General features: G+C 42.4%; 1 protein-coding gene across 8 annotated transcripts in view; it reads right to left on the bottom strand.

Moving 5' to 3' along the window:
* Nucleotides 1-24332, bottom strand: part of TIAM1 (TIAM Rac1 associated GEF 1) — a 291994-nt gene that overhangs the window by 84778 nt on the left and 182884 nt on the right. For all 8 annotated transcript variants that reach the window (XM_075854541.1, XM_075854544.1, XM_075854548.1 and 5 more), the window contains 2 exons: nt 9591-10038; nt 4548-4720 (listed from right to left, as the gene is read on the bottom strand). In XM_075854541.1, coding sequence (XP_075710656.1) covers nt 4548-4720; nt 9591-10038 — 621 coding nt within the window. The remainder of the gene's footprint in view (nt 1-4547; nt 4721-9590; nt 10039-24332) is intronic.

The raw sequence follows: 24332 nt of genomic DNA, 5'->3' as shown, positions 1-24332 counted from the left end.
CTATCCCTCCCTCTATTGCAGCACATTCTCCCCCCTCTATTGCAGCACATTCCCCCCTATCCCTCCCTCTATTGCAGCACATTCTCCCTCTATCCCTCCCTCTATTGCAGCATATACTCCCCTATCCCTCCCTCTATTGCAGCACATTCTTCCCATATCCCTCCCTCTATTGCAGCACATTCTTCCCCTAGCCCTCCCCCTATTGCAGCACATTCTCCCCCTATCCCTCCCTCTATTGCAGCACATTCTCCCCTAGCCCTCCCTCTATTGCAGCCCTTTCTCCCCTAGCCCTCCCTCTATTGCAGCACATTCTCCCCTATCCCTCCCTCTACTGCAGCATTCTCCCCTATCCCTCCCTCTATTGCAGCACATTCTCCCCTATCCCTCCCTCTATTGCAGCACATACTCCCCTATCCCTCCCTCTATTGCAGCACATTCTTCCCCTATCCCTCCCTCTATTGCAGCACATTCTTCCCCTATCCCTCCCTCTGTTGCAGCACATTCTTCCCCTAGCCCTCCCTCTATTGCAGCACATTCTCCCCTATCCCTCCCTCTATTGCAGCACATTCTTCCCCTAGCCCTCCTCTATTGCAGCACATTCTCCCCTATCCCTCCCTCTATTGCAGCACTTGTTTCCCTATCCCTCCTCTATTGCAACACATTCTCCCCTATCCCTCCCTCTATTGCAGCATTCTCCCATATCCCTCTATTGCAACACATTCTCCCCTATCCCTCTATTGCAGCACATTCTCCCCAATCCCTCTATTGCAACACATTCTCCCCGTTACAGAACAATGCCCCGCAATGGAACAAACTCCCCAAGAGAAATACTAGATTCTGCTAGAACACTTAGAAAGCACATATTGTGCATGAGTTCCAGAGTATTACAAGATGTGTTCACGATAAAGCCTTTAAAAGGGCTCAAGGACTTTAGCAGGGATGATCTTGGCGATCAATGTTTGATCGATTGGGTTTCGAGCTCTGGTACTTGCTGATCAGCACAATAAAGGTACTATGACACTTGCAGACACAATGGCTCGTTCACACAGGCTGTGCCGGATTCTGCCGGTCCGTCCATTCAAGTTAACGGGACTAGTTACACTAGTCCTATAGAACCCCTTTAAACTATAGCGCAATAACGTAATTTAAAGGTTTTTTTTCTGGACTATGAAATTGATGTCCTATCCTAAACCATCAATATCAGATGGGTGGGGGTGTGACTCCTGACACCCCCACGGATTAGCTAAGTAAAGGGGCTGCGGCGCTCCAGTCAGTGCTGCTTCCCCGTCATTATTTACTAGGCACAGCGCCGTACATTTTGTAGTGGCTGTGCCTGGCACTGAGGCTCTCTTTATCTTGGATCAATTAAAGTGAATGGGTCTGAACTGCATTACCAAGCATAACCAAATAGACAGCGCTGTGCCCGGTAAACAAGGAAGGGGACGTAGAGCACTCCACCGATCAGCCCTGTCAGTCAATGGATCAGTGGGGGTGCCAGGAGTCGAATCACCACTGATTAGATATTGATGGCCTATCCAAAAAATAAGCCATCAATATCACAATCCCGTGAAAACTCCTTTAATTTGGATTACTTACTTTTGAAGAATTTATGAATTCTGAGGTGTAATCAATAAATAAAAAATTCAAAAATAGTCTACAAAAATGTTAACTGCTGTACAGTAGACTTACTCTCCATGATATATCGACTTGTTAAGGTCCCTCCCAGACAGGCAGGAGGAAGCAAGAGAAGCTGGTGATGGTTCAGGTAAAAATATAGAGAAAATATACAGGAACAAGGAGGATGGTTATGTGGCATATGTGTACGTAGAGGAGGCGAATTAGACTCGTTTCTCAATGCCAGGCTGTCGGCTTGCCTGCTACTACTGATAACTGTCAGATTGTGCACCCAATCACACGGTGCTACAAATCCTTTACCAAACCGGAAAAAAAATTTCTATTAAAAAGATTTCACCTAGAAAGTCCAACCACGGAAGAAACATGGAGACATCAAACTAGCTGTGACCATTGCTATGGCGATGCTGGAATCTCTTCCGAAGTTTCCTTCCTCTCGGATCTTCATTTTAAAGTATACATCTCCTAATGGAAAAACCCCTTCAATTCATGGCCCTCAAGGCATGAGTTTTATTTTTCCTTCATGTACGTTCCAAAAATCCCTACTGACAGGGGAGGAGAATTTTGCATTTGGCAATTTCGTTCTGTGTGAACCTAAGCTGTAATACTTGGGGGTGATGTCTGCTTCCAGCTATGTGTAATCCCAGAGAATTTGTTGATGAGACTTTCAAAGGAAAACATCCAAAAATGAATAATGAATAATAGATAAAAATTGGATCGAATTTAAAGGCCGAGCAACGTTAAAAGGAATGGATATCCTGCAGATGAAAATAATTTAAAGGCACATTTATCTTTGTTTGTTATGAATGCAATTTTTTGGTCTCGGTTATCAGTCATTTGGCCGACTAGTGTTCTTCAATGGAAATACTGACAGAAGTCCAGAAAAATATATTCCCCCCCCCCCCCCCATGATAACGACTTCATCTCACATATCTCCAGGTATTAGAACCTTCAAAACTTCTCCATACAGATTAGTGAATACTATTAGAAGCTCCTCATACGCTATGTACTTTTAATTTAGAGATCATTTAAAATAATAATTTGGATAGTCTGCTTTATATTTATTACTTCTGTAACATGAACCAGGCAGCACAATAACTAAAACCGCCTCAAAAACAAAAAAAAACAGTAGAAGCTAAAAGAATAGCTCGTCACATAGTCCCCTCCCCTTTGTGAGCCTTTTCAGCCAATCAGCAAGACTGGTCACATGACACTTTCCTGTAACACAGGAAGTGCCGTATTTTTTACCATCATGGAGGCGGGGCTTATTTCTACTATCTTCCTGATTAGCATAAATGTAAGTGGGAGGGGGCATGTCAAGGTGATAGGCAACCATAAAAAAAATACGTACACATATATATGCGTGTATGTATTTTTTTATAGTTGCATATCACTGTGACATGCCCCCTGACATGCACCGTGAGATTATATATATATATATATATATATATATATAAATAATCTCTGTTAAGTCCTAGTTTATGGAAAACGTTCCTGGAACATCGCCTTTCACTATTTTTTTGATGTATACATCTGTCTTCCAGAGGAACAGGAGGTAAAACATCTAAAATATCTCTCTCGGAATTGAATGCCTGTTTTTGAAGTGTGACGATCAGACTTGCCGTTTAATAAACTTCAATTCAACACTTCAACACCGTAGCAGTGAACAGCAGTTGTCAATATATACGGTTGCTCAATGTACAGAGTTTCTGAGGGCAATCTCCAGTTTCAAACGTAATAAGGCCACAAGAAGAGGCTGTGGTGCGGGCGATCAACGCGATCCATGAATCTGTGCGGTTTTGCATTGCTTATGTCTGCCCAGTTTTTTACCACCATGCTACAAAACCGTAGATACAGAATTCTGACGAACATGCGGTGCGCCACATTTATTAACTATTTAAGATACTTTTTTTGACGCGCTCAAGGGGGTGTGACATATTGAAAAAGGAGGTGTGGTCTAGCAGAAAGGGGAGCGGGGACAAAATTTGGTGCAAAAAAAATAAAATAGCATAAACTAAGCCAACCAATAGGTGGTATGAGGAAAGAAAAAAAAAAAAGGGTCTAGAATGTCCAGCTGGATAAATAGGAGTCATTTTCCGACTGCCTGGTCTAAGGTTACACAGTCCAAAAAGTAATACTGCCCCAGTGTGTACATTATTTCATAGTTGATGAATACTGGTCCCAAAAAGAACGGTAACCCTAAAGCAACATGACAAAATGGGGATACCAGCACAACCGCTTGTTGACAGAGAGGTCCCATTATGACGGTATGGTGACACTTGAGGGTCCAACTGCAACGTGGGACCAGAAGGAGTACGCGGACCCCCCAGTTTACGAGAATGACAATTTTAGGTTCCAACTTTACGGCACACGGACACTTGGGGATTCCATAAAAAAAAATATAAAAAGACTCTGGATTCCTAACACTTGTTTTGTTATTAAAATTAATTGTAAGAACCCACCCAAAACTACCAAAGTAATGTGAAAAATCTTCAGAGTCTGAGAGGTGCTGGAAGTTCAAAGCTTTCACTATATGTGACCTTGGGGATTGAAGCCAATGATAAAACACAGTCTGGGAACTTGTGTGACTCAGAATTATTCCCAAAAGCTTCCTACATCGCAGTTCCCGGACCTACACAAAAAGTGGTTTAACCTAGCGCTCAACCTTCTACTCTTTACATGTGCGAGGACGGCAGAGCGAGACGACAGCTTATTAATGAGACGCTTTGTATATAACGGTATAAGAAGGTTTCATTACATGAAGTGTTTATTTTACCATCAGCTTTGTAAACACGGTGGGAACACGTAATAATGCTGCGGAATCTGGAAAAGCTGGGTGACAATAGCGACAAGATTGCTGGGAAAAAAAACTCATGACTTATACGGATATGATGCCGTGATGGAGGGTCACTAACCTGAAAGAGAAAGGCATCGCCGAGCGAGTTGCTGAGACAGAATACAAAGTCTTTCTTTGGATGTTCTGGCACTGCCTGTACGATGCTGTTCTCCACCCACACGGCGTGCTTCGGGATACTGTTGTTGTCTATACCAGAGCGGCCGTCACTTTCATAGAAGAACAGAGTGCACCCTGAAAATGAGATGACAAAATGGATGAGAATCACTGGGATTGATGACCCTGGCGGTAGAAGAGGACCCCCCCCCCCCCTCCCGGGCCATCGATCAAGTACATTGTGGATGTTACACAAATAGTTCAACCATCTTGAAGGGACAACTTACTAAAGATGGACGTTTATTCTTTATTCATAATCACTTAGTAATGTACATGGAGCGTATCAATACTGATCCCAGGCTCCAGGGGGTCTCTCAAGCTAATTCTCTTGTCTATAGTAAGTCAGACATTACAATTTTGAAGGCGGCACCTGCCAATGATGTGTACGGGTACCTGCTGATCCTGTTGTTCGTCAGGGCAGGGGCGCCTTGGATGTTTAGGAAAATTCTCTATGCCCCACCATATATAGAGATGACATATAACTTCCTGGGGCCAGTCTTATATTAAAGGGGTAGTCTGGCCATGACACGTTCTTTTAGGAACTAAGCCGGTCCAGCGATTAGCGCATGACTGCGGTCCAGCTTCTGAAGTTGTGCCAGCTACACATTTTCCCTGCAGTGGCCGCTACAGGAAAAACGGAATTTGAAAGTTGTGCTTTTGTGTGTTTTTTAGGATTGAACACGCGGTTAATGGAAAAAGTTTTTTTTTATGGTTGCTAAATCTTTGTATCTAAGCCGCGTCGGACTGGGGTTCCTTGGGCCCACCAGAGGATATGATTTTGAGGGCCCACCCTCCATCTATATAGAACATGCCTACTTTTTATTTCATCATAGTCCTTGTTGTGATCATTGTGCACACAGGACACCATCAATAAGGTCTAAAAGGTAATTTGTGAAACAACTCATAAGAAATAAACCCTGGTGGCAACTGATTGCTCCAAAGTCTCCTCCAAACGGGGTCGTCTTCTGCTGAACTCGTCCGATGCTGCTTAGATACAAAGATTTACAAACAATCAGACAAACATTTTTCCATTAACAGCATGTTCAATCCTAAAAAACACAACTTCCAAATTCCACAATTTATTTTCAGTTAAAACAGATTTTCATAAAGAAAATGACCGATAGAAAGCGCAGTAAAATCCCTGCCCTCGTGGTCACGGATATCTCACACATCTCCAGTTCTCTGTAAGTGACATGAGCGGATCTTTTTTTATAGTAATTACTTATAATAAAGGGCATAGTGTAGATTTACTGGCCCTTTAACACCACGACTCCCAACATTGGAGCCGGTTTGGGCTACATGAGGATACTGAACTTGGTGAATACTCCATAAATGATAACCAGATGAGCTTCCATACAACACTAGGGATCACTTGTGTCATCATCCAACCCATCCCAGGCCCTTCTCGCTCTTTAAGTTGCTGCTCTGAGGAGAGAAGCCAACGTGAGGTGTCAATGATGGAAATCGTGCCAAGTCCTGAGCTAAGCGGAGGAGACAAACACACGGAGGCGACTCCCAGAGGCTTTAACCGGCTTCATGATGCACTATAGTGAACCGTAGGAGGAGAGCACGAGCATCACCAGCAACATCACATTTAAAACGGATCCTGGGGAAGTTGAGTGACAATCAATATGGCCGCCATTACAGGCACGGACACCAAACTTTTCTAGAACTCAATGTCAAATCTACCTAGATATGCAGCGACACATCACAACCTCGCTACTGCTATGCAACTACACAGCTTAACCAGAGACTGACATAGCGACAATCCCTGTGGAAACCAGTAATGGAAGCCATACTAAAACAGCGAAACAGAATTTTTAGGAACTAGTCAGAAGAGGATTCAAGGATTTATATGTACTGGTGATTCATTTTAGTGAGACATGTTCTCATATCATATGGATGTCATAGAAAGGGGACCCTCTGAATGAGCTAAAGCAGAGCAGCTTAGAAGGAGCATCTACTGCTCTGGCTGACCCAGTGCCATTCAAATATCACATGTCAACCATTCATTATAAAGACCAGGATATAATGCCATATTGTATGGTAAAGCAAAAATTCTCCTGTCGATCACAGCTGATCACCGGGGCGGCGGTCTTTAGAGAAGGGATTGTCTTTATAAGCCAGTTAGGGCTCATTCAGACAAGCGTGTATCATGTCCTATTTTACTGCGTGTCCCGCATCCCTCCATAGACTCTAGTCTATAGGGGTTCCATGACAACGCGTCCCGCACGGATGCACCTCAGACGTGAAAAACTTCAGTTTTTCACGTCCGAGGTTGTCGACGCTTGTCTGAATGTAGCCTTCAGATGAGCTCTCTCATTTCTTGAAATTTTCGGTGTTTTAGGTTTTCTGATTTTATCTAAATAAAAGTTTAAAATCACTGCACATTCACACGACCATTTTTTCTATTCAGTGTGCTGTCCATTTTTATAACTGACAGAACATTGACCCATACAAGCAAGAGCCTGTTCACATCACCGTTCGCTTTCCATTCCGTTTCAGTCACCATTGATATCAATGGTGACGGAAACCTCGCTAATGGTTTCCGTTCGACACCATTGTGGCAGATTTCCGTTGGAATCAATAGCGCAGTCGACTCCGCTATTGATTTAGTCGTTAAAACGGAAACCTGCTGGAATGGTGACGAACGGAAACCATTAGTGATGTTTCCGTCGCCATTGATATCAATGGTGACTGAAACGGAAGTTTCACTTTCCGTTGCGGGGTTCACCCGACGGAAACCTCCGACGGAACCCTGGAAAGGAAAGTGAACAGTGATGTGAACAGGCCCTTAATAGGGCCATTCACAGATCCATTTTTGTTTTTTTTAACGGATCCGTGCGTTTGATCCAAGAAACTCTGTGCATGTCCTATTTTGGTCACTTTTCCGGTTCCAACAAGGCCATTCAAGTCTATGGGAGGAAGTGCCGTCCACAGAAAGTGAAACCAGGAGTCTATTCCACACTGGTGTGGTACAAAGGCCTGCATCACCTGTGCGATCACGTGACCTTTCTTCACTTGGACGCAAATCTAATGCACGGACCGTTTTTTTCACGTCAGTGTTACATAACTTTTCTCATGTGAATAAGGCTTTTCTAATATACAGTGGGCCTCGTTTATCAAACAAGCCTAATACTATAACCAGCCTTGTTACCCACAGCAACCAATCACAGTTCTGCTTTCATTTCTTAAGCTGCTCTGTGATTGGTTGCTAGGCCAGTTTTTGTATTCATTTTGAGATTCTGATCGTGAACGAGAACTCAAGAGCTGAATAAGAATGTTCTCAATTACCGACAGAACAAAGATCTTGAAAATGAGAAAACACAAAAGTATATTAGAAAGTTGTAGAACTTTCCATCTAAATTCTGTCCACATCTTGGTTGTGACTTCTGCTCATAACGCTGTGAAGGATCCGTCGTACCTCAGACGCCAGCGGCGCAGACGGACCGCAATGACTTATAATAAGGGCCGGGTTCAGTCAAGGTGTCCATCGTTTAGACGGGGAAAATAGCGCTGCGTGACTTCTGTAAATGTATGACTTTATCTTTGCATGTTTTCTATGAGGACAGGCTCTTATTGGTGTCAGGTTTTGCCCTTACTTTAAATCATTTTTGTGCTGCCCGCACAGCCCTGAGAGACAATTAGATGAGGGACACAGTGTTTGAGGATTAGGGTATGGCTCATTTTACACCTCGTTTAATAGCCTGCATTTGGCGTATACGTCAGAAAAAATTCCCAACATACACGTTAAACGGAGGCTGTGATGGATGCCCAATAATGGCATGTACGCTACTCTATTCATTAAAAAAATGAGAGCGGAGAACAACCTTCATGTGAAATCTGAATAATACGACGATTTTATAAATTAGTTCCAGGCTGTCAGAAGTGAGGACGTGCTTATCACGGAGCGGTATGATCCCAGCCCTTGCTAAGAAGAAACACTCTGATCACACCCGAAAACCCGGGGAGCAGCTAATTCACAATATGTGACCGCTCCCATGTGAAACCATACACCATGACGTAAGCCGACTGCATCCAGAGGTGAACGCCAAGACAGGGGGATCACCACTTATAGATGAAGTCCAGATGTCCAGTGTGGGGAGGAAGACGTATGAGACGGTGACAGCGGATACATAGGTTTATAAAAATGTGAACTCAAATATTTAAAGTAGCTGGTCCACAAGCTATGCCAACAGCCATAACAAAAAGTGACAGAAAGAGGCGGCAAAAGAAATAAGACAGACGGCAGCGAGGGCCCCATTCCTATCCCACACTTTAAATCATTATTTTTTTTTAGAGATAGATATGAGATATATCTATCTCTCATCGATCTCTATATCTATCTATCTCTCATCGATCTCTATATCTATCTATCTCTCATCGATCTCTATATCTATCTATCTCTCATCTATCTCTATATCTATCTATCTATCTCTATATCTATGAGAGAGAGAGAGAGAGAGAGAGAAGAGAGAGAAGAGAGACAACCCTAGCTTAGAGCTAGAGTCTGGTTGCTAATGAACACTTCCCAACAACCAATTTTTTTTTTCTTAACAGGGTTGTCAGGCAGACAGTCATCATATTTTAGGAAACTACATTTAGGTGGAGAACCTCTGACTCCACAATGGAAAAGCTTCGTAAAACATCAAATTATCATTTACTTTGTTACGTCTCATACTGATGGGTTGTTCGACAAGGAACGATCCTGCACGCTAGGCGGTACAGTTGCCATGGCAACCAAACGACACCCAGAGATTATTGTGACTGGTCATATTGATTAGGATGGGACCCATGCACGATACTTTCCTGGCATCGTAGGTCAGCCACAGGATTTGTACTGCCCAGCTTGCACGTCTCTCCACGCTTGACATCAGTTCGGGTCGGAGAGTAAAACTAGAGACATACGTTAAGCGTTAGGGTTACGCTGCTCCGGTTTGCATCATACCTTTTAAAGAGACCCAGTAATGTTTCCACTTCCTGCGGGTGGCGGACTCCACCTTCTTATTTTTCTTGTGCACCAGGAAGTTCTTGACGGCCAGCGCCCCAGCTTTTCGCACAGTTCCTTGGGCAGCAGTCAGGAGAATGTCGGACTGGCCTGGGGAGCTTAAAGTGCCGCTGCTTTGTTCGTCACTTAGTGCTGAATTGGCCTCCTCTAAGTTCTCCCTGTTGGAGCTGCTCATCTCCAGCTCTCGACGGAAGTTCTCATACACTCCTTGGCGGAGGACATCTCCTGAGCTGCTACCGCTGTCGCTTCCGATGAATGCTCGGCTTGTGGTAGGCGAGTAACTGGACGTGGTGGCATTCGAACGTCTTGACATAAAGTCCGTGTCTGTGGTGGTTGCATCAATGCCACTGTCTGTAAACTCACTCCCTTCACCGCCATTGTTCACGTCCTACAAAATACAACATATTACCATATAAGACAATGATTAAATTAATCAGCCTTCACAGAGATTAAAAAGTTGTTAACTATTATAATCTATATTACAAGGATTTCACTGAAAATTAATAGTACATTTCTTTCCCTCTGTCAAATTATAAAAAAAATTCTGTCCATTTCAGTCTACAGGAAAGTTTTGCGACTCGCAATATATGGGTTGTGCACTTTGGACAATTTTTATTACAACCTTCCCCGAAAAATAAGCTTATTACAGAGATCCGCTGCAGAGATCCTTAGAAATCAGCTGTAATCCGCAAGAGAATCTGGCAGTAAGTGTTCAATTTCCCTGCAGCACCACCACAGGGGAAATGAAGCATTACATGGTGCTCAATGGAGTGAACAGGATTTGTGTGTAATGCATTGAAATGGCAGGTCCTCCAAAGAGAGAAGCTCTTTGTAGCCACCACCTGCTCCGGCCAAAATGAGAGAGAACCCAAATAAGAAATTGCCCTGTTAACTCAGAATGCCTTAAAGGGGTTGTCCAGAATCAGAAAAATATGGCTACTTTCTTCCAAAAACAGTGCCCCACCTGTCCAAAGGTGTCTGGTATTGAAGCTCAGCGCTGTCCCTTCAATGGAGCAGAACTGCAATACCAGATACAACCTGCGGACAGGTGTGGCATGGTTTCTAGAAGAAGGTAGCCATTTTTTCCAAATCCTGTACAAGATTTTAATAGGGCATTTTGATCATTGCTTTTTTATACAAGACAACCCATAAAAGGTCACTTGGTACACAGCTTTCCTACAGTCCTGAATGGCTTGTTATGCAGTGGTACATCCCTTGTTCCTATAGGATTGCATAATAAAGCAGTTTTGCCCATCAGGAATGAGGAAAAGCTTGGTAACAAGGAGCTGTAACGGCAGCCATATTGTTTTTGCCTAGATATCTCTCAGAATTCGACATTCAAAAAGATGAAATAAAAACCTTAAATAACAATATTTTACATTTATAATAATATGGCATCCCTAAATAATCACAAGGCCAAAGTTCTCCTATAAATCATATCCATGCGGATTATGAATTGGGTACAGAAAATCTATTATTTCGGAGACGATAATCAGTGACTGACAGGCGTCATATCTTGGCCTCCGGTATTTTATTCAGTGCCAGCCCCCGGTGGTGATCATGGCGCCTTGGCAGCAAGAGTATTATTGTCATATCATGTATTTAATTATTCACTAAACGTAGATGGGGAATACAGAGAGCGGCAGCATTGTGATGCCTGAAGCAACATCTGCAGCGACACTTAGACCGGAGACTCTTCCCGGTAAGTAATACAGTGCCAATTCTACAAGCCCAATATCAATGCAATAAATAGTTCTATTTAGAATAAAATGGCATGAAGCGGCGAGTTTACTCAGCGGGAAAGAAGCGCAGCATTAATATTTACTCAAGATATTTTATTGGAAAAATCTCCTGCAGTTTTTAAATAATCAAGGAAGAGGAATGGTCCATATATATCGTACGCACATAACGGCACAGCCGGATACCGGCGCCCTGCTACCATCTTCATAGGTTTATATGGTAATTACAACTATTTCTTAAAAGGAACCTAGATCGTGGTATTAAATGTTAAACATAAGTCGTTACCTTAATCTTACCTAATGATTATTTTATAAATGTCTTCTTGGCTCTGCTCCATTATTATACAGCTGTAATGAGTGACTGCCATTTAGCTACTAGTAGTCTGAAATCAGGCTGATTCTCGGTCCATACATATTGTTTATACTGCAGCTCGGCTTCATCAGATTGGCTGCTGTGTATAAGCACTAGCCCACCACAAGCTCAGCAGGAAGTCACACGGAGAGCCGATTTCATTTAATGATTATAAACTACATACATGGACCTAAATCAACGGTGATTTATTAAAAAGCAACAAAAAGGTCATGTACCTGCCATACTGAGGACAATGAGGCTCAGTAAGAGGGAGCCTGGAGATTGTTAAATAGAAATAAACTGAGAACTAAATTAAGCCCCCAAGAAATGGAAAACTATTTCTAAACAAGATTTTATGGTATAAAATCCATATAAAATATTGGTAAACTTAGCAAAAACTTTAGGTTGATATTCAACTGATAAAGAGCAAGTAAAAATAATTTAAAAAAAAAATAAAAATAATGGTGGTTGCTACTTAGAAAGTCATGTGACCCAGCTCAGTTGAGTAATTGATATCAGAGATTCCACAATGCACTGCTCTCTAAGGGTATGTTCACACGCCCTATTTACGGACGTAATTCAGGCGTTTTACGCCTGGAATTACGTCCGAAAATACGGCTCCAAAGCGTCGGCAAACATCTGCCCATTGAAATCAATGGGTCTTACGGTGTTCTGTGCAGACGGGCTTTTTTTTTTTACGCGACGCTGTCAAAAGACGGCGTGTAAAAAGACGGCCGCATCAAAGAAGTGCATGTCACTTCTTAGGACGTAATTGGAGCCGTTTTTCATTGACTCCATTGAAAAACAGCTCCAATTACGCCGCAATGGACGCCGCGAATAACGCCTGCACATGCCATTACGTCTGAAATTCAGGAGCTGTTTTCGCCTGAAAACAGCTCTGTAATTTCAGACTTATTTTACGTTTGCGTATGAACATACCCTAAGGCTGGATTCACACGAGCATGTTCGGTCTGTAGAGGACGGACGTATTTCGGCTGCAAGTCCTGGACTGAACACAGTGCAGGGAGCCGGGCTCCTAGCATCATAGTTATGTACGATGCTAGGAGTCCCTGCCTCGCTGCGGGACAACTGTCCTGTACTGTAATCATGTTTTCAGTACGGGACAGTAGTTCCACGGAGAGGCAGGGACTCCTAGCGTCGTACATAACTATGATGGTAGGAGCCCGGCTCCCTGCACTGTGTTCGGTCCGGGACTTGCGGCCGAAATACGTTCCGTCCTATACGGACCAAACACGCTCGTGTGAATCCAGCCTAATAAAGCGTAAACCAGCAGAATTCTGAATTTATTTTGTATCTAAATGGAGAGCAAAAAATATGTGACTGAAAATAATTGGCAGTCTCTATGAAGACATCACAGGGAAAGGGGTGGAGTTGCAAACAGAAACCAACTACATTTTTTCTTTATTCCTCAGTTTACCCATGCAAAAATGCATAACACACATGTAGGTTGCTCCCCTTTAACTAAACCCCACCACTTTTCACTACACTTTTGGAAAGTGACAAAAAAAAAGAAAAAAAAAAGTATAAAACATTTTAGCACAACTGTACGTTGTGTGCCAATATTTGCAGCTTTTAAGACAAACAAAAGCCGCATTTTAGGTCTCCCTGGGGGGCATGAAATACGTACATTCCTGCAGTGTCACATGTGGAGGGACATTACACAACACACCTCAGTGGAGAACAGGGAATCTACATGTATAATAGGCAGGAAAACCGGGACGAAATGCAGTTCTTAGCGTGAAAACACAGGCACGAGGTTAGTATATAGAGGGTATGTAAAAAAGGCCTTTTCAGGCTGAGCCAGTAAGCAGTGGCGTAACTACTGCTGTAGCACCCATAGCGGTGACCCTATGCCTGGTCCCGCCAGCAGTCGCTATGGCTGCTACAGCGGCAGCGACACCACATTCAATAGTATCTGCGTCCTTAGGACGCAGATACTATTGAACACTATGGCAGAGCAGGGATCCCTGCGAAGGCCGGCGTGATGACGTCACTTGATCAGACCGGCCTACGCAAGGATTCCGTCGGCGTTGATTCTTTGGAACAGCTCAGTTAGTCGCGGGAACAGGGCCTAGGTGATTAGAGTTTTTTTTGTTTTATCTGTTTGGGGGGCGCTATCTACAAGGGGGGAGGGGTCACCGTCTACAGAGGGGGAGGGGTCACCGTCTACAGAGGGGGGAGGGGTCACCGTCTACAGAGGGGGGAGGGGGCACCGTCTACAGAGGGGGGAGGGGGCACCGTCTACAGAGGGGGGAGGGGGCACCGTCTACAGAGGGGGGAGGGGGCACCGTCTACAGAGGGGGAGGGGGCACCGTCTACAGAGGGGGGAGGGGTCACCGTCTACAGAGGGGGGAGGGGTCACCGTCTACAGAGGGTGGAGGGGGCACTGTCTACAAAAGGGTGGAGGGGGCATTATCTACAGAGGGGGGAGGGGGCACTGTCTACAGAGGGGGCACAGTCTACAGGGATGGCTGTATAGCACAGTCTACAGTGGGAGCTGTATGTCACAATCTAAAAGGGGGGGCACTATCTACAAGGGGGGCTGTGTAGGGAAGGGGGGGCCAGTCAAAAGTTTGCTATGATACCCAGTCTTTCCCAGTTACGCCCCTAAGTTCTACTTATAAATTTCCAGCTGTACAAGAATGTACCAATTTTTTTGCACGTATATATTTTTGCTTACAGGTGGACATCCTAATGATACTTGCGTAAAATAAGTCCTAGATTACTACACCATTTTAAACTGTAGGGAATCTAGCTGTACGCCAACACTCCCAGACAGATTACTTCAATTTAGTCTAACACAATCCACGGGAAAAAATATTGATCTGATTATTTGTTATTGTAAGATGAAATGAAGAAAACAATCAGATATTACGGGGGTTGTCCACTTTGGAGAATCCTTTTTGTTAGAACAGTCCTGTAGCAATGTAGCTGATCACAGGGTCTCTCGCTACCCAGATCCACGGGTTGCCAGCAAGTATTTAATTCCCCTACAGCGCCACTACAGGAGAAAGGAAGCATTACACAGTGCTCATTGTAATCAGATTGCCATGGCCTCAGAGAGAAAAAGAGAGAAAGAAAAAAAAAAGAGAAAGAGGAAGAGAGAAACTTTGTTATCACTCAACCCTCTGGCTAATAGAGGAGGGTCCTAAATGGGGGGGGGGGGATCACATTGAACCTCATTCCACCTCTTAACTCATAGTTCCCTATGGGGTAAAAGGGCAGGGAAATAGACATAGGGGTGAAGAGATATCGCACCTGGGCCCGAAGGCCCCTATGACACCAAGACACTTCTGAAGTCTCAAGTTACACCAGACAACCCCATTTAACCCCTTAAAGGAACAGTGTCATCACAATTTTTTTTTTCATATGTTAATGATGTTAGTGCTTTATTAAAAACGTTTATATTTATTTGTGTGTTTGTGTTTTACTTTTTCTTATTTTTACACTTTTTCTTCCCTATGGGGGCTGCCATTTTTTGTTCCATTTCTGTATGTGTCGATTAACGACACATACAGACATGGAATACGGCAGCCACAGTCCCATAGGGACTGCGAATGGGTCACGTCCCATCCACTTCTTTGTACGCCGTCTGTGTGGGAACTGCGCATGCGCCGCTCCCACACAGTCCAATTTGAAATTGGCGCCATTTTCCTGTGGACCGGAAGTCGCGGCCGGACAGTAAGATTACTACTTCCGGTCGCGGCTTCCGGACTTGTGCACTTGGACCAGCGGCAGCAGACGGAGCGGACGGGTCGGAGGGAGCCGCGGCGGCAGGAGCAGGTAAGAGATTTCAATGTATGTTCGTGTTTGTGTACGTTTACTACTGTATGTAAACCTACTACACTGTGTGTTAGCTCAAAAAAATGGCGACACACAGTGTAGGAGGTTAGACTGTTCAATCCCCTTGTTTATCCCGGCACTAGCCAGGATAAAGGAGGGGGGGATGCTGAGAGCTCACTAGAGCGAGGGCTTTTTACCCAATTTTGCAATGCTGCAATTTTGGGAATAGCTCCATCTAGTGACCAGCAATGGGAAATATTATAAATTAGAATCCAATTTATAATATTTTCTGACTCGTGAAAAAAAAAAAAAAAAATGTGAACAATGTTTAATCACCTACACAATAAATGTTTAATTAAAAAAAAAAACAAAACATGTTTTTCTGGCAACACATTCCCTTTAACGACCAAGGACGAAAATGAACGTCATGGTCGGCTGCTAGTTCCCGCACCAGGACGTGCATTTACGTCCGCATTTCAAACTGTCACTCTGTGTAAACACAGAGTGACAGACGCGCGCTGACAGCTGTCCTAGACAGCTGAGACATCAGTCTCGCCGGACAGCGGACCATCGCCGCTGCTTTCGGCAGTTAACCCCTTAAGTGCGGCGACGGATTCCCGTCGCCGCATTTAAGTGGTTTGAAGCACATCAGCAGCTCCCACGAAGTGATCGTGGGGGCTACCGATGCTTGTCACGGCAATCGGAGGTCAGATAATGACCTCCGGGTTGCCATGTATGGAAGCCTCGGAGGAACAGCCTCCGGCCGTTCCTCCTCTGCTTCCTGTCAGTGTGACAGTCACGTCACAATGACAGTTGGAGTACATTACACTACGTGTGTAGTGTAATGTACTCCAGCAGCGATCAAAGCTGCAAGACTAAGTGTCCCCTAGTGGGACAAGGAAAAAAAGTAAAAAAAAGTAATAAAAATGTTTTAAAAAAAGTGTAAAAATAAAAGTTAGAAGTTCTATAAACACTAAATGCTTTTTTTCCTATAATAAGACTTTTATTATAGAAAAAAAATGAACACGTTAAAAAAGTACACATATCTGGTATCACCGCGTTCGTAACGAACCCAACTATAAAACTATAATGTTATTTTTCCCGCACGATGAACACCCCAAAAAACATCAATAAAAAACTACGACAGAATCACAATTTTTTTTGTCACCACCCCTCCCAAAATAGAGAATAAAAAGTGATCAAAAAGTCGCATGTACCCGAAAATAGTACCAATAAAAACTTCTCTGTCCCGCAAAAAACAAGCCCTTACACAGCTTTTTTGACTAAAAAATTTAAAAATTATGGCCCTCAGAATATGGTGACACAGAAATTTTTTTTTTTATAAATAAGTCATTTTATTGCGCAAACGCTAAAAAAAAGGACCAAACCTATATACATCTGGTATCGCCGTAATCGTACTAACACGCAGAATAAAGTAAAAATGTCACCTATAGCGTACGGTGAGCGCCGCAAAAAGAAAACCTAAAAAACGGTGTCAGAATTCCTGTTTTTTGCTCAGGATTGCAAAAAAATTGAATAAAAAGTGATAAAATAAAAAAAAAAATAAAAAAAAAAAAAAAAAAAAAAAAAAAAAAAAAAAAAAAATCGCATTTGCACCAAAATGCTACCAATGAAAACTACAGATTGTCCCGCAAGAAATAAGCCCTCACACCGCTCTATTGATGGAAAAATAAAAAAGTTATAGCTCTTGGAAAGCGGGGAGTGAAAATCTAAAATATGAAAGCAAAAAATGGATCAGTCCTGAAAGGGTTAATTCATTTCTAATGAAAAAAACTTTTGACCACATGTGGGGTATTTCCGTACTCGGGAGAAATTGCTTTATAAAAAATGGTTGTTTTTTTCCTCCTTTATCCCTTGTGAAAATTAGAAAATGCAACATTTTAGTGGAAAAAAATGTTGATAATAATTTTTGCGCCCTAATTCCAATAAACTCTGCAAAAGACCCGTGGTGTCTAAATGCTCACTATACCCCTAGAAAAATTTCTTGAAGGTTTTTCCAAAATGGGGTAACTTTTCGTGGGTTTCCACTGTTTTGGTCCCTCCAGTGCATTGCAAATGCGACATGGCACCGAAAACCATTCCAGCAAAATCATAAATCCAAATGGCGCTCCTTCCCTTCTGAGCCCTGCTGTGGGTCCAAACAGCAGTTTATTACCACATATGGGGTATTGTCGTAACCGGGAGACATTGCTTTACAAATGTTGGGGTGCATTTTCTTCGTTATTCCTTGTAAATAATAAAAATTTCTATGTTGTTTCAGAAAAAAAGTACATTTTCATTTTTACAGACTAATTCCAATATATTTAGCAAAAAACCTGTGTGGTCAAAATGCTAACTATACCCCTAGATAAATACCTTAAGGGGTCTAGTTTTCGAAATGGGGTCGTTTATGGGGAGTTTCTATCGTTCTGGCAGCTCAAAACCTCTCCAAATGTACAGTGGGGCCTAAAACATTTTCAAGCAAAATAGGAGTCCTGAAAGCCTCCGGGTGCTCCCTTCCTTTTGGGTCCTGCCGTGTGTCCAGGCAGCGCATTAGGGCCACAATGTGGGTATTTTTGAAAACAGGAGAAATAGGGTGATAGATTTTGTGGTGTGTTTCTTCATTCTCATGGTCGCTTTACAAAGAAATTGGTCTTCAAACTGATACTTTTATGAAAAAAAGTGAAATTTTTTTTTTTTCACCTGCTATGTATTCAATTTAGCAAAAAACTGTGGGGTCAAAATACTTACTATACCCTTAGGTAAATACCTTAAGGGGTCTAGTTTTCTAAATGGGGTCATTTGTGGGGGTTTCCATCACTTTGAGACCTATGAGCCTCTGAAAACCTGGCTTGGTGCAGGAAAACAAAATGTACTTCAAAATTTATAAAATTATTATTCAATTTGTAAGTCCTCTAAATTGCTGAAAATTTATTTTATTTTTTCAAAAGTGCTGCCAAAATAGAGTAAAGAGATAGAAATATATATTTAATTTAAAAAATTGTACAGTATGTGTGTACATATGTGACATATTGCAGTTAAAAATAGGGGAAAATGGTAATTTTTACAAAATTTCTTCCATTTTTCTATTTTTTAATTAATTTCCGCAAATCGTATCAGTCTATTTTTACCACTAAAATAAAGTACAACATGTGACGAAAAAACAATGTCAGAATTACTTGGATATTCAAAACTTTCACAGAGTTATTCTCTGATAAAGTCAGACATACCAGATTTGACAAATCTGGCTTGGTCATTAAGGTACAAACATGCCCGGTCATTAAGGGGTTAAAGCAATTTATTTATTTTTGTTTTGTTTTTTTTACAGAAAACTACTATAAAAAAGGATTACGTTTTTTATTACTTCATTTTCTTGTTACTATTAAATTATTGATGCTCCTGTATGAAACACGGCGTACATTGTTGACATCATTCCACAAAGTCTACCAGGAAACAGTCGAGAAAGTTGCACATGTTAAATTACAGGCAAGGGAAAAGAGGGATTAGGAACATAAAAAGGGGATTATGTAAATCGTGAGGTCGGAATTCAAGAGACACTGAATCTCGGCTGGCAAAAGCAATCTGGAAGAATCTTCAAGAACCCATCAGAGGGACATGAATTACTCCCATGTCTATTCTATCAGACCACAACTTTTATGAGCTAGTTTAACCCTAGTCAAACGGATTTGACTCATGGGGATTTACGCAAAGACATCAACGTATTGTCTATGGATCACAATCGAAAATTCCGATCCACCATGTAACAAGGAAAACAGGGAAAAGAATGGAAAAACAAAAACATTTTTTCCTGGCAATGTGTACTAATAAAAAATGATCCTACCCTATTAAAGGGTTAGGCCTTGTTCACATTTGCATAATTTTTTACCTTATTCTGCTCTGTCAGAGGAGCACAATGACGAAAATACCATAAGTGCCTGTTTTGCTGCATGATGGACACCATCCGCACCCGACGGAACCCATTTACTTTAACCCCTTCCCGACATTTGCCGTACATGTACGTCATGGAAAGCATTGACTTCCCGCAAAATGCCGTACATGTACGTCAAATGTTTGGCACCGGCTCAGAAGCTGAGTCGGTGCCATCATTACCGGATCTCAGCTGTATCTTACAGCTGACATCCGACTGTAACGGCGGGGACCGAAATTAGCTTCGATCCCCGCCATTAACCCCTTAAGTGCAGCGCTCAAACGCGATCGCTGCACTTAAGGTGTTTGCAGCTCATCGGAGCCCCAGCAATGAAATTGCCGGGGTTCCGGTGGCTGCAATGGCAACCGGAGGCCTAATACTGGCCTCCCGGTCTGCCTAGCACCGAAGCCGGTCAAGATCCGCCCGGCGGCGGAGCCTGATCGGCTTCCGTAGCTGCCGGCAAGATGGCGCCTGGTCAGGAGCTGATCCGGCGTCATCAGCGGTGGAAGTCAGCTGTACTGTACAGCTGACATCCACCTGTAACGGCAGGAACCGGAGCTAGCTCCGATCCCTGCCATTAACCCCTTCGATGCAGCAATCGAAAGCGATTGCTGCATCGTAGCGGTTACTAGCAGATCGCCAGCCCTGACAGGCAATCAGGACTGGCGACTGCTGTTATGGCAACAGGAGACACAATGGTCTCCTGCTCTGCCATTACGGAAGCCGATTTAGGCCCCGCTGGGAGGCGAAGCCTAATCGGCTTGCTGTCAGTGAATGACTGACAGATCTAATACATTGCACTACATAGGTAGTGCAATGTATTAGAAAAAAAGAAATCTGACCTGACCGTTGGACCTTCAAGTCCCCAAGTAATCAAATAAAACACAATCCCCCTTTTACTCTTATCAAGTCCTTTATTATTGAAAAATAATAAACCATATGTATTTGGTATCGCCACGACCGTAACGACCTGAGGTATCAAAATATTATATTATTTATTGCACGCGGTGAACAGCGTAAAAAAAAAAACGTAAAAAACTTTACCAGAGTTTCTGTTTTTTGGTCACTTTGCCCTACAAATATTAGAATAAAAAGTGATCAAAAAGTCGCACGTATCCAAAAATGGTACCTATAAAAACTATAGCTCGTCCCGCAAAAAACAAGCCCTCATACACCTCCGTCGACAAAAAAATTAAAAAGTTATGGTTCTCACAACTTGGCGACAGAAAAAAAATACATTCTTTTTACAAAAGTAATTTTATTGTGAAAAAAGTTGTAAAACATAAAAAAGTGCTATAAATTAGGTATCGCCGGAATCGTACTGACACACAGAATAAAGTTAACATGTAATTTATAAACGCATGGTGAACGCTGTATAAAAAAAAAGAAAAAAGCTGTGAATTGCATTTTTTTGTTTACCTGGCATCCCAAAAAATAGGATAAAAGGTGATCAAAAAGTCACATGTACCCCAAAATGGTACCAATAATAACTACAGCTCGTCCCGCAACAAACCAGCCCTCATACCGCTACGTCTATGAAAAATAAAATTAGTTATGGCTCCAATAAGTCAGGAAATAAAAAAATATGCAGTTGTGCCCGAGGGGAACATTTCTTCAGTTTGAAGAGGCGATTTATCAAGGACCTAAAATTAGGGAACCAGGAAAGGGAGGGCCCAAACATATCCGCTGGAAGCGACGGTGCCCGTATTATACCAGGACAACACTTCCCAGCAAAATTCCTCAAACTGTAAAGGTGCAGAGTGTGGACCAAAAGGAGGATAAGAAATGACACCATTTATCAGTGCGACACTGGCCTGTGCGGAAAGGATTGCTTCACAGCGTAACACACATCTATGGATTATTATTATTTTTTCATACCACCTGACTATGCCCCTTATATACTCCGCCCCGCTTACATGTACCCCCACATTATAAAACACCAGCAATACTCAAACAAATTTAGTACCAAGCAAAATCCAATCTCCAAAAGCCAAATGGTGCTCCCTCGGCTCTGAACCCTACAGCGTGCCCAAACAGCAGTTTCCTTCAACATATATGGCATAGTCATACCCGGGAGAACCCTTTTAACAATTTTTGGGGTGTGTGTCTCCAGTGTCATAAGCTTGGCATGACATATTTGCCACTGAATGGCATATCTAGGGAAAAATATAAATTTTTAATTTGCACCATCCGCAGTGCATTCATTTATGGAAAAGACCTGTAGGGTGAAAATGCTCACTACACCTCTTAATAAATGCCTTGAGGGGTGCAGTTTCCATAATGGGGTCACTTCTCAGGGGTTTCTTTTTATTATTTCACATCTGAGCCTCTGCAGTTGTGAACCAATACTTTGTAAATCGCTAAATTAGGCCTCCACTCCGCATGGTACTCTTTCACTCCTGAGCCCTGTCATATGTCCAGGCAAAAGATTAGGGCCACATGTAGGGTGTTTCTAAAACCGGGAAACACCGCATAATAATTAGAGGGCTGTCTTGTTATGGTGGCACAAGCCGGGCACCACATATTGGCATATCTATGGAAGAAAATCCCATTTTCACTCTGCAACATCGAGTGAACACTAATTTCTACAAAACACCTGCAGGGTTAAAATGCTTACTACACCCCTTGGTAAATGCATTGAGGGGTGTCGTTTCCAAAATGGGGTCACTTCTGGGGGGTTTCCACTGTTTTGGGCCCACAGGCGCCCAGAAACCAATCCAGCAACATCTGCACTCCAAATGGCGGTCCTTTCCTTCTGAGCCCTGCCGTTTGCCCAAACAGCAGTTTATGACCACATATGGGGTATTGCCGTACTCGGGAGAAATTGCTTTACAAATTTTGGGTTCTTTTTTTCCTTTATTTGTTGAGAAAATGAAAACATTTGCGCTAAAGCTACGTCTTATTGAAGAAAAAGGACTGTTTTTATTTTCACTGCCTAATTCTAATAAATTCTATGAAACATCTGTGGGGTCAAAATGATTACTACACCCCTAGATGAATTCCTCAAGAGGTGTAGTTTGCTAAATGGAGTCCCTTTTTGGGCGTTTTCATAGTTTTGTCCCCTCAGGGGCTTTGCAAATGTGACCTGGCCTCCGCAAACCATTCCTGCTAAATGTGATCTCAAAAAGCCAAATAGTGCTCTTTCCCTTCTAAGCCCTGCCGTGTGTCCAAACAGCCGTTTATTACCACATGTGGGGTATTGTTTTACTCGGGAGAAATTGCTTTACAAATTTTGTGGTGCTTTTTCTCCTTCAGTCCTTCTGGAAATGAGAAAAAATTAGCTAAACCTAGATTTTTTTGGAAAAAATATAGATTATTATTATCAGGGCCTACTTCCAATATTTTCTGCAAAAAAACTGTGGGGTCAAATCGCTCACTATACCCCTAGATAATTTCCTCAATGGGTGTAGTCTCCAAAATGGGGTCACTTGTGGGGGGTTTCCACTGTTTTGCCACCTCAGGGGCTTCGTAAATGTGACATGGCCTCCGCAAACCATTCCTGCTAAATGTGGACTCCAAAAGCCAAATGGCGCTCTTTCCCTTCTAAGCCCTGCCGTGTGTCCAAACAGCCGTTTATTACCACATGTGGGGTATTGTTTTACTCGGGAGAAATTGCTTTATAAATTTTACGGTGCTTTTTCTCCTTCAGTCCTTGTGGAAATGAGAATAAATTAGCTAAACCTACATTTTCTTTGAAAAAATTTAGATTATAATTTTCACAGCCTACTTCCAATAATTTATGCAAAAAACCTGTGGGGTCAAAACGCTCACTATACCCCTAGATAATTTCCTCAATGGGTGTAGTTTCCAAAATGGGGTCACTTGTGGGGGGTTTCCACTGTTTTGTCCCCTCAGGGGCTTTGTAAATGTGACATGGCCTCTCAAACCATTCCTGCTAAATTTGAGCTCCAAAAGCCAAACGGTGCTCTTTCCCTTCTAAGCCTTGCCGTGTGTCCAAATATCCATTTATTACCACATGTGGGGTAGTGTTTTACTCGGGAGAAATTGCTTTACAAATTTTGCGGTGCTTTTTCTCCTTTAGTCCTTGTGGAAATGAGAACAAAAATCGCTAAACCTACATTTTCTTTGAAGAAATGTTGATTTTAATTTTCACGGCCTACTTCCAATAATTTCTGTAAAAAACCTGTGCGGTCAAAATGCTCACTACACCCCTAGATAATTTCCTTGAGGTGTCTAGTTTCCCAGATGGGGTCACTTTTGGGGGATTTTCACTGTTTTGGCACCGCAAGAGCCCTTCAAACCTGACATGGTGCCTAAAATATATTCTAACAAAAATAAGGCCCCAAAATCCACTAGGTGCTCCTTTGCTTCTGAGGCCGATGCTTCAGTCCAGTAACACGCTACGGACACATGTGGGATATTTCCTAAAACTGCAGAAACTGGGCAACAAATATTGAGTTGCATTTCTCTGGTAAAACCTTCTGTGTTATAAAAAAAATTGTATTAAAAATTTATTTCTGCAAAAAAATATGAAATTTGTAAATTTCACCTCTACTTTGCTTTAATTCCTGTGAAATGTGTAAAGGGTTAAGACATTTTCTAAATGCTGTTTTGAATACTTTGAGGGGTGAAGTTTTTAAAATGGGGTAACTTTTTGGGGGTTTCTAATATATAAGGCCCTCAAAACCACTTCACAACTGAACTGGCCCCTGTAAAAATAGCCTTTTGAAATTTTCTTGAAAATGTGAGAAATTGCTGCTAAAGTTCTAAGCCTTGTAACGTCCTAGAAAAATAAAAGGCTGTTCAAAAAACGATGCCAATCTAAAGTAGACATATGGGGGATGTTAATTAGCAACAATTTTGTGTGTTATAACTTCCTGTCTTACAAGCAGATACAT

This window comes from Rhinoderma darwinii, chromosome 2 (assembly GCF_050947455.1).
Source record: "Rhinoderma darwinii isolate aRhiDar2 chromosome 2, aRhiDar2.hap1, whole genome shotgun sequence".
Lineage (NCBI taxonomy): Eukaryota > Metazoa > Chordata > Amphibia > Anura > Rhinodermatidae > Rhinoderma > Rhinoderma darwinii.
Note: the sequence above shows the minus strand (reverse complement) of the source record. Positions and strands in the feature narration are given on the sequence as shown.